At 35.2% G+C, this 9,710-nt stretch overlaps 1 protein-coding gene across 1 annotated transcript; it reads left to right on the top strand.

Moving 5' to 3' along the window:
* The first annotated feature begins 375 nt into the window (after window positions 1-375).
* LOC121754494 (phosphatidate phosphatase PAH2-like) lies at window positions 376-6,617 on the top strand. Its single transcript, XM_042149844.1, has 11 exons — window positions 376-3,017; window positions 3,560-3,858; window positions 3,987-4,060; window positions 4,224-4,308; window positions 4,482-4,568; window positions 4,719-4,791; window positions 4,920-4,963; window positions 5,268-5,402; window positions 5,487-5,585; window positions 5,943-6,063; window positions 6,249-6,617. Exons 1-10 carry the CDS (start codon window positions 1,214-1,216, stop codon window positions 5,997-5,999), a joined length of 2,757 nt encoding a protein of 918 aa, XP_042005778.1. The 5' UTR covers window positions 376-1,213; the 3' UTR covers window positions 6,000-6,063; window positions 6,249-6,617.
* Window positions 6,618-9,710: the final 3,093 nt, after the last annotated feature.

Raw genomic sequence — 9,710 nt, 5'->3', positions numbered from 1 at the left:
AAAAGGTAAAACACATTTTTATTTTTTTGGCAATATTTTATTTTCTTTTTCATGTTGATCATACTTTATTCTTTTATTATTATTTATCTACTCTATTTAACTAATTTTTATTTAATTTAATTAAATTATTTTATGTTAATTTCACTTTATTTATAAAATATTTATCAGTTAACCTCCGTGTAAAAAACGTATCAACATTAATAGGAGGGAGTGTAATTCTTAATTTAAATATTAATTGGAGAACTTGTAAACGTATTCCACTAACTTATAAAAATTGATGGCGTGGTTAGTGTTATTTTAGCAAAATCAAAATATCATCACTATCCCAATCAATATGAAAATAGTTAATTATGATGAAATAAATACAATTTGATCAATCATCGTATTTGTCTGAGTTGCAAATCATGGAAACCTCCAGCACATCCTCCCTCCTTCGTTCTGGAAACATTTCATGGCATGCAATGTGTTCTCTCTTAATCCATCCTCAAACGTAACCGTCGTTTTCAATTCTCGAAATTTCCCAATTGTCAAATGGTTTTATGAGGCAGTGGGGTCTTTGTATTTGTATTACTAAATTCGAATAATCTACAAAGGAATATGCTTTGGACGCCAACTGTTGTTCAACGCCCACTCTTTGGCGGTTTATTGTTCGTATTGAGTGATCTTCGCATGTGGGTATGCCCTTCTATTTCCATTTCTTCAATCGCCAACTTTTTTGAGCTGGATTCCTTTTGATCGCTCTCGTTTTGTCGATTGCGACTGGTGTTTTCAATTGGATGACTTGATTCCTCTTCCTTTTTTGGTATGGGGTAGCTCTTTTTTTACCGATCATTATAAAGATTTTATCTTTATTCAATTTATTGATCTGGGGTATTTGAAAGAGGTGGGGTGTTTTTGGGTTGTTTGATGGATCAGTGTAGGGAGTTTTGAGGTTTTTGGAGTATTGAATTTGTAAATTTCATGTGATTTGGAGATTGTGTTAGTTAAGGGTGTCTGTTGGTTTTGTATTTGGTTCTTTCGAGATTCAGTTTCTTGGTCTTTTGTAGTTGTTGAAATTTGAATTGGTGGGTTGGAAGGGGTGGGGATTTTCTTGGGAGCATTTGGCTTGTTTGATGGTTCAGTGGAGTTAGCTTCGTGGTTTTTGGAGTCTCGAATTTTTGAATTTGGTGTGTATGAAGATTGTGTTAGTTAGAGGTGTTTGATTCCTATCAAGATGCAAGCTGTGGGGAGGATAGGTAGCTACATTAGCAAGAGTGTGTATACGGTTTCCGGGACTTTCCATCCGTTTGGTGGCGCTGTAGACATAATCGTGGTGGAGCAACCGGATGGGAGCTACAAGTCTTCGCCATGGTATGTTCGATTTGGGAAGTTTCAGGGGGTGTTGAAGTCCAAAGAGAAGGTGGTTGGCATCACCGTGAATGATGCTGAGGCGGATTTTCATATGTACTTGGATAGTAAAGGAGAGGCATTCTTTATGCAGGAGGTTGATGTAGAGGAAGGTGAGTCTACAGCCTCGCCTCCATACACATCTGGTGAGGAGACGGAAGGGCAACCTAGGAGGCCGCTGAAATCAAAAAGTTGCAACTATGACTCCAGTTTGTTTGAGCCTGTTGTTACGGAAAGGAATGCCTTGACTAGGCCAAACACTCGCCAATCTCAATTTTTTGGCTTTTTTGGAAGGAGATCTCTGACAGAGGAGGAAGAAAATGCACATGATGTTAACAAAGATGATCCGTTAGAGGTTGCTGAGATGGCGGCTGATCTCTTGGACTTGAGGTGGTCTACTAATCTTGGTTCCCCCAAATGCAAGAGAGACAATTGCGCACCATTATCTGATGCAGATACATTGGCAAAAGTAGTCAAGAAAAGTCCTCTGTTTGATGGTTCTAGTCATGATGAAATAAATCTTAATTCTCAAACAAGCTACCGTGAGGCAAATGGTGTTGAAATGGAATGTGTTACCTCAGAGTATCTTGTTTCCCCTTCAGTCGAAAGTGTTAGAGAACATACCCCTGCAACAAAGTTAGAACCAGTGATATCAGCATTAGGCTTGGATAAATCAGATTTGGAGATGAGTTCTGTTAGCATTGTTTCTGAGGCTACAAAATCTGATTTGGATATTGATGACTCTATTGTGAGACTTAATAGTTTGTCTGATGCTAATTCCTCTTTGAAGGAGAATGAAAGAGACAATAACCACTCTTTTTACTCTGAGATTTCAGGGAGCTCCACAGTTGAATTGGAGGGATCGTCTGAAGAGAAAAGTCGGCTGTTTTGTCATAAAGAATGCAGAGATGTATGCATTCATTCTGGGGATCATTTCACCATCATCCATGAAGAAAAGATTTCTTTGAGTAGAGGAACTAGTTTTGGTGCTTCAGAAAGTACTTTGACTGAATGCTATTCGAATTTAGTGAGCCGTCAGTCATCTAATGATTCTCTTAAGGACATCGACTCACAGAGTAATGCAGCTGATTCTAAATCGAGCATGGGCAAACATTCTATTTTGGGAGATAAAGACAAGCTTGGTTCCTCTGTAGGGCCTCTCTATGATCCTCATATTGAAAGGTGTACTGTTCCACCTTCAATTGGGGCGTCAACAATTTCAGAAGAAGAGCAGCTACTCTTCGGTGACCTGGATGGTGTTCGTCCTGCTGCCAGACACTCGGAACTCAGTGCATCTGATCATGAGGGCAAAAAAGCTGATTCATTACCTATGATAAGAGTTGCTGATCAAGGCATCGAGTCTTGTGATGCAAAATGTTCCCCCATTTCTGCGCTAGACCAGTCTGAAATAAATGACTCTACAAATGCCTTGTGTTTGGACACTAGAACAAAGAGTCCTATGTCTAATGATGTCTCCGTTACAGAGATTGGCAATGTTCAGTCAGAGGTAACCATTAGAAGCGCGAGATCTTTGCCCAGCATGGTTTCCCTTAGTAATAATCTAAATGGCACTGATCCCAGCGACTTTTCGAATGACTCACTATATCCAGCCGGAGAACCTCCTAAGCCGGGTAAGAAAATGATATGATGAGTTAATGTTACTATATTTTTCTTCTTGAGTGAGAACATCCATTGGTTTTCTACATGTTCATAATTCTACATTTCTCCATAACTGGTTCCATATTTACTACGACTCTTTTATATATGCTTTGTTTTAGAAAGTGGATCGACTGTTATAGGTATTGTAGCCTGTAGACGTTTTATTGCATTAAGTGAGTCACATCTCAAGCGCACAATCCTCTTCATCCAGATTGCTCGACCAGGAATAGGCAATTCCATGTTTTTATTTTTCAGTTTGTTTTGCTTTAGGAAGTTGACATTTTAGTTTAGAATCACATAAATACCTATTGCATATTACCATATACCTTGCGCTCTTATTTGGTGAATAAATTCCGATATCTGTTTCTGACAGGAGGTGCTATTTTTTTGGTGAGAAAAATCTTATTCTTAGTTCCTTTGTAGTTAGAAATTTGAATTGGAATAAATAATTCCAATTACTACAATTCCTGCATATTTGTATCAAATTACTCGAGGTTGATGTTTAGTTCTTCAGGGTACCCTCCAAGGTCCGTGGATACTTTAGGAGGAACTGGTAGAGATGTACACTTTAGAAGCTCAACAGAGACTAAAATTCCTGATGTGACGATTGACAGTGAAGAGGTGAATGGCGCAGACATTTCAAATGAACCCGGTGACGTGGAGAGTGAGACAAATGTTACCAAAGTGAAGGTAAACAAGAAGATAGTACAGACACTTACTCCAACATCTGAACAGCTGGCAACCTTACAGTTAAAAGAAGGGAAGAATGTTGTGATATTCACCTTCTCGACTGCCATGCTGGGCAAGCAACAGGTTTTTTTTATTTCATTGATTTATGATCTCTGAATTTTAAGTTTCTTTATATGCCTCTTGTGTAATAGTATGTTGGATGTTTGATGCATCATGCATGTCTCTGCACTGACTGAATTTGACACGTCCAGGTTGATGCTCGGATTTTTCTGTGGAGATGGGACACTAAAATTGTGATATCTGATGTTGATGGGACTATTACACGGTAAAGAATTTTCGTCCTCTGCCCACAGGTCTTCTCGCGTATCATTATGTGAATTGAACAGCCACCTGTCTTTATTTGCTCACATCCTGTTTATATGGACAAGTTAGTTGCCATATCGTTAATCCATCAGTTCACTCAGTGATCCATGAAAGGCTTGCTGCAGGTCTGATCTTCTAGGTCAGGTTATGCCCTTGGTTGGCGTGGATTGGTCACAGATAGGTGTCGCACATCTCTTCACGGCAATAAAGGTTCATGTTATTGCTGTGCTATGATCGTTGAGAACAAATTTCTGATTGTTCTTACATGTTTGTATTGTTGATTTACCATTTACTGTTGTGGTCAACACTATTCACATTAATTGTTTTGTCATGATTTTGAGATCGTTTCTGGATCATGAGGGATTTCATATCATGTATGACAGGAGAATGGATATCAATTACTGTTCCTGAGTGCACGTTCAATTTCTCAGTCTTACATTACTCGACAATTCCTTCTCAATATCAAACAGGTATCATGAAGTTATACTTTGTCATGGTTCTTATTTTGTAGTTTATCCTTTCCGGCGCTTTTGAAATTTGAACAAATTTGTAGCAGAAAAAAGTTTAGTTTGCTCAAGAAGAACACAAATCTTGTTTTTCATAATCTTATATTCTTTCAGGATGGAATAGCCTTACCGGATGGGCCTGTCGTCATTTCCCCCGATGGATTGTTTCCTTCACTATTTCGAGAAGGTAGAGATAGATGGCTATCTTTCGCTTCTATTACTTATTTGCACATGAAGTGTTGTCTCTTTTAAGCAGCCAGTATTTTGTGAATCTGGAAGTTATCATTAATTGTGCATTATATGATGCTTTTGCAGTTGTTAGAAGAGCCCCTCACGAGTTCAAAATTGCATGTTTGGAGGTTTGTTTTTGTATGATCCTAAATTATTGATATTCTTGCAAAACTCTTTATATATATTTGTAGGTGTGTTTAATAAAATTCTAATTTATGTACCATCTAACCTAATAAATAGGATATTTTTAATTCAAAGTCACAAAATATCGATGTATGATAGCAAAGTTTGTGTCATGAAACAATGTCCTTTTTTAGATGTATGCATATATGCCATAACAACGAAGACAGATAGGAAACTGAGAGAACTGTGAATTTCTTCCTCAGTTTATACTCGGATGGTAACAAATCTGATTATTTGTCAATATCCCAGGATATTAGGGCGTTGTTTCCTCCTGAAAGCAATCCGTATCCATTTTATGCTGGATTTGGTAACAGAGACACCGATGAGGTCAGCTATCTTAGGGTCGGAATTCCGTTGGGGAAAATATTTATCATAAACCCAAAGGTAAATAAAGGTGTTATTTAATATTGTGCAACTGCTCCTGTCGACTTGGTGATGTCTTATCAATTCCCCTGGCAATGTCTACAGGGAGAGATTATTGTGAACCGTCACGTTGACACCAAGTCTTACCTGACTCTTCATTCGCTTGTTAACGGAATGTTTCCCAACATGTTTACCACTGAGCAGGTTTGCTCCCTAATCTTAATATTCTGATACATTGTTATTCAATCACGCTAATAAACATTGCCAACATTAGTTTAATGCATCATTCATCTCTTCCATACATTGTCGAGGAAGAGAAAAATTAATTACTAAACTAATTGTTAATTTGCTTCTGTTTTTCGTCTTATATTCTCATGAACCCGAAATCTTATACCTGAGTTGCCAATGTATTAACAATGTCTTAGAACGGTAGTATATTTGTCGTCAGGTCCTGGTTGGATCGATAGATAACTTGTTCTTTTGGGCCTTAGAGAAATTCTATGATTCGGAAACTATATAATTCCAATACTCAATAAATAGTCCTTTCCATTTTGGTTTCAGGAAGATTTTAATACATGGAATTTCTGGAAACTTCCACCACCTTCAATCGACAATTAAAGGTCGAGTAGTTTGCGTCAAATGCAGGCAGGGAGGCAGCGTGTACAAGGACTGGAGTATTGAGGTAATCATCAGTTCCTTGTCATCGTCAGAGAGAAAAAATATTGAAGTGTATTCTGCTAATAAAGAACTCCAAAGTTATTTAATGTTCATTGCTCGTAAATGAGTAACATACCTATAGAAAACTAGATCTACACCCACAATTAGGGGTTCGTCGTGTGAATTACAATATTGTGCTCTTATGTGTAGGGCATAGTATGGACGACTTCTTTGTGTAACATGTCCAGCCATGGTCAAATATCCTGTATCGTACAAAGCTTACCACAAAAGGAGATTTGGTGTTAGTCTCTTGCTGACAATTTCCTTGGTTACATGCTGGAGCTGCTGGTATATTGCTCGAGAAAGTCGATTATGGATTGATATTGTTAGGCTAGTTGAATAGTCTGTTCAACGTATTCTTTCAATACTATACCGTGCAATGTTGTTACTAGGAGGTGACCAGCAAGGGTCTGTAAATCGTAAAATATAGGGCACATTGCTTATCGATGTCGATGATTCACCATGTAAATGTTGAGATACAGATGCACTAGATTGAATTCATTAGTGTTTTTAGGTGAAGGTCAGTTTATTCCGTATTTATTCATTCATTCATTGACAATGGCTTCTCTTGCATTCCCCTCTTCACCTTTGGGATTTCATAAGATTCAAGAGTGGATTGTTACCGTTACCGCGGGTTAAAATTTCTAACGACTCCCCAAGCGATGCAGGTCGAGGAATCTTGCATGAGAAAAATTCCTCAGATCCAGTTTTGTTCTCTGCAGATGCAACAAAGAAACCACCTTCATCCTCATCACAGTCGATGAGATCAATGGAAGCTCGTCTCCATCAGCTTTACCGGATATTTATAATTTCTGGCCATCTGCATCGCGGGCATTACAAGTTTACTCACTATTTCCAGGTTTGTTTTCGATGGAAAGCTTAGCTAGTCTTGAGTGCCTCTCGTTGCGATAATGCCTTTGTTGTTATGGTTTTCGTTGTTGGAATGGTGCTGTGCAGTAGCTGTAGAACTTGAAAAAGGGGAAAGAGGAGCATAAATGGAAATAATTGCAGTCTGTTTAAGACATATACTTTGATTGGTATGCTATTGTTGCTCTATTAATTTATGCTATAATATTAAATCTTCTTCTTATATAATTATATTTTAGAGTAAAGGTCAAAATTAAGTAAAGGTCAAAATTGGTCATGAACATATACTCATTTTACGATTTTGGTCATAGACATTATCTTTTAAATTTATGCATACTAAACATTTCAATTCAGATCACAATTGGTCTTAAACTAACAATTCTGTCAATTTTTAAACGGTCAATGTTTTTACCCTATTTTGACCAATTAAAGCTGTTAAGTATGATTATTTACCCCTAATTATATTCTTAATTACCGCGTGGGAGGGGGGAATCAACCCTCAATTTATAGGGTTTTGTTTTTAGTGGGAAAGTCATGTAGTGTCCGAATTTGTATAATAACCACGTTGTCAAACTTCAGAGAGTATACATTTTAGTTTGCTCAATTTAAATTTGTTTTATGCTGGATTTAGATAATCATATCGCCACGTTGGCATGCATGTAGGCATGCTTTGTTCATTAACACGAGAATTTGTATTATTGGGTGTAGATTAGGATAGATAATTATAATGTTTGGGGTTAGGATAGATAATTATAACTTATAAGGTGCCTAGTAATTATTTGCATTTACAAATTTATAATATATTTTTCCAGGAGTATAATCATACATAAATAACAAATCATGCAAGTATCAAAGTAGAGATAAGATCGAATCCACACGATTATAATATCTAGCCATGCTTGCTGCATGCAATTGGACAGTCAATATATATATATAAACAAATGCATTGAAATCATAAGAAATTCTTACTTATACTGTATAATAAATACTACAGTTATTAAGTTGTTGAATTTGAAAATTTAACAACTTCTAATTTTACGTGTGAAAATTACTATCAAATTTAATAGGTAAGGGTAAATGAGTCATTTTCATAGTTAAAATTTCATTTATCATATTATGTTACCTTTATTTCGTTAATTTTGCGGTTTAATTTCCATAACTCAAGTTAATTTTGCTGTTTGTTTGTGTCAAAATGACGATAACGTTGTCAATCAGTCATTAAAATCCCTGATAGTATAATGAGCAAGTTGTAACTTTACTAATTGGGGGTGTTCGGTTTGTCCGGGATTAAATTTGTAGTGTGTTTGGTTCATGAAATTCAACCACACAACTCAATCCTAGGTGGATAATCATGGGATAATTAGTCATAGCTAACCCATATAACTAAAATAATCTAATAACTCAATTCTAGATTGTATCTTGGTATTATTTTATCTTGGAAACCAAACACCATTTATACTAATATACTATAATCTTATATCCGTAGATGAGAGAAATACTATAATCTTATATTCTCTGTTATAATATGAAAATACTATAATCTTATATCCGTAGATGAGAGAAATACTACATGAGTGATTGATTTTGCCATTGACATGACAAAATTGAATATTATAATAGTATATTCTTTGTTTTACACTTGTACCCTTATTAACACATTTAATTGGAATAAGATTCTTTTTAATTATTAACATAAAGATATACTAATAAGTAGCTCGTGCATATTATAATATTAATCCAAAGAAGATATTAGAATCTAAACAATAAACTAAAGTAGTATTATCAAAGACACAAAGATAAAGATATAGGGTGTCATGAATTGCTAACTCACTCCTTAATTGCTAACTGTAATTAATTTAAAACCATAAAATTTATAGAGATCTAGGGATTTATAAATTGCCATGTGTAATTTCGTTTTATTATTATTTAAATTTAAAAAGATAAGAAGAATCACCAAATTTAGGGTTTTGAAAAAATTGTCAATATAGTATATAAAAAAATATCAATACGATTTCTTGAATATATCAACATAGTTTAGCATTGACATTATATATGTATAACATTGACATATTATGATTACTATGTTGATATTATCTTCTTGTAAAGAAAAACGAAAATTCATAAATTTTTTTTCAAATTTTGACATTGAAACATATGCAAGCGAGATCTCGTTGGAATCTTTATTAAATTATCTTTAATTTGATATATGTTATGTGAAAAAATAATTTAAATTGAGATAGTTATAATCATTTAAAGTTTAGAGATATTTTTCAAAAGTTAGCTATAACTAATTTTTTGTTAATTGACATTTTTTTGTTGCATTGATACTCGTGGCTGAATGATCTTATGCCTTGATTTAATTATCCAATGAATATCATTTAGTTGTAGTTAATAATTTAAGGACGAGTTAGCAATAGAACACACCCCCAAAGATATATATGTAGCTTCAAGATAACTGATGCACTTTTTATTAGCACTATAAATACCTGCAAGTATACATAGTAGGAATAGTATAGCTAAAGGTCAGTACCGGGATATCGAACACGGGGAATATAATTGCAACTGACTATCATGTACCAAGCGTCATATACTATCTAGAAAAACAAGAGTTTTGGGTTTAAAATAAATAAAACAAATAAACAACTAATTGCAAATAAATCACAAAGATGAAGTAATGAGAGATAAGAGAATTCCAGGGATGTGCGTTCACAGTTATGGTTATACAAATTCCAACTACAACACCCT

This window comes from Salvia splendens, chromosome 1 (genome assembly GCF_004379255.2).
Source record: "Salvia splendens isolate huo1 chromosome 1, SspV2, whole genome shotgun sequence".
Classification (NCBI taxonomy): domain Eukaryota; kingdom Viridiplantae; phylum Streptophyta; class Magnoliopsida; order Lamiales; family Lamiaceae; genus Salvia; species Salvia splendens.
Note: the sequence above shows the minus strand (reverse complement) of the source record. Positions and strands in the feature narration are given on the sequence as shown.

What these genes read in the sequence shown, in the direction of transcription:
- LOC121754494 (XM_042149844.1), top strand. Translation starts at nt 1,214, where the DNA reads ATGCAAGCTGTGGGGAGGATAGGTAGCTACATTAGCAAGAGTGTGTAT. An exon ending in GTTGATGGGACTATTACACG is followed by an intron (nt 4,061 to 4,223) that starts GTAAAGAATTTT and finishes GGCTTGCTGCAG; the next exon opens with GTCTGATCTTCTAGGTCAGG. An exon ending in TCCTTCACTATTTCGAGAAG is followed by an intron (nt 4,792 to 4,919) that starts GTAGAGATAGAT and finishes ATGCTTTTGCAG; the next exon opens with TTGTTAGAAGAGCCCCTCAC.